The sequence below is a fragment of the Trichechus manatus genome, unplaced genomic scaffold, assembly GCF_000243295.1.
Source record: "Trichechus manatus latirostris isolate Lorelei unplaced genomic scaffold, TriManLat1.0 scaffold00126, whole genome shotgun sequence".
Lineage (NCBI taxonomy): Eukaryota > Metazoa > Chordata > Mammalia > Sirenia > Trichechidae > Trichechus > Trichechus manatus.
Genome location: NW_004444062.1, coordinates 7,076,363 through 7,077,306, shown reverse-complemented (window position 1 = coordinate 7,077,306; position 944 = coordinate 7,076,363). Strand labels below are relative to the sequence as shown.

The following is a 944-nucleotide window of genomic DNA, read 5'->3' as shown; positions in this document are numbered from 1 at the left end:
ATTTGACCAGGTGTGTGAAAGTCCTGTACAAACTACAAAACTACAAAAGTAAGGTTTTGATTTAGATTATATAATCTGGGAAAATTTGAGGATGTTCAGGAAGGAACATTGGGAATATTTAATTATAACTACCAGCCAGGCAGAGAAAGATGTTTTGTGTTCATTGAATCTTCAGAACCATCGTGTAAAAGGGGTTCTATGTTGTTCCCATTTTACAGACGAGGAAACTGAGAATTCAAGAAGCTAAATTATCTACCAAATAAAAGTGGAGTTGATAAGTGATGGGGCTAGGATTCCTTTCTGGGTGTTAGACTCCAAAACTAATGTTTGTTCCATTTCTCCAAAAGTACTTGCCGTGGTAGAAAAGAAAACGATACGTTATAATGTCAACAAAGTGACTTCATACTTCAAATTTCTGAAGCGTCAATAAATTGAAAAGGCAATATGTACATAATAATTTTTATATCGGTTAGAATTATTGTGGGTTTATATGTTATCTATATTTCAGATACTTCATCCTTTTATTCACCTGGCTGTATCTGGTGTATATGCATTTCTGTTTTACAGAATCCTTTAACTTTAGAGTTAGTGAAACAACTAGTTGCGGAAGATAATAAAGAAGAACTACAAAAATGTTTTGGGGCCCGAATGGAGTTTGGGACAGCTGGCCTTCGAGCTGCTATGGGAGCAGGAGTTTCTCGTATGAACGACTTGACCATCATCCAGACTACACAGGTACCATGTTTATTTTATAGTTTTTAGTTACCCTTGCAATATCCCCAAGCCCCTTTTGTACTTGACAGACCTAAATTTGTTTTAATTATTAACATGTTTGTGGTGTGTCTAGGCACAGGGAGTCACCACCATTTACTCCATAAAGTAAGTCTTCCACAGTTGGTTGAAGCAGTACTTGTTTCAGAAATCATTCATTCATTTATTATCTA

General features: G+C 35.7%; 1 protein-coding gene across 1 annotated transcript in view; it reads left to right on the top strand.

Annotated features, from left to right (window-relative positions):
* The window catches only part of PGM2 (phosphoglucomutase 2), a 72,490-nt gene that overhangs the window by 3,353 nt on the left and 68,193 nt on the right, over positions 1-944 (top strand). The window contains exon 2 of the mRNA XM_004384685.2: positions 568-735. Coding sequence (XP_004384742.1) covers positions 568-735 — 168 coding nt within the window. The remainder of the gene's footprint in view (positions 1-567; positions 736-944) is intronic.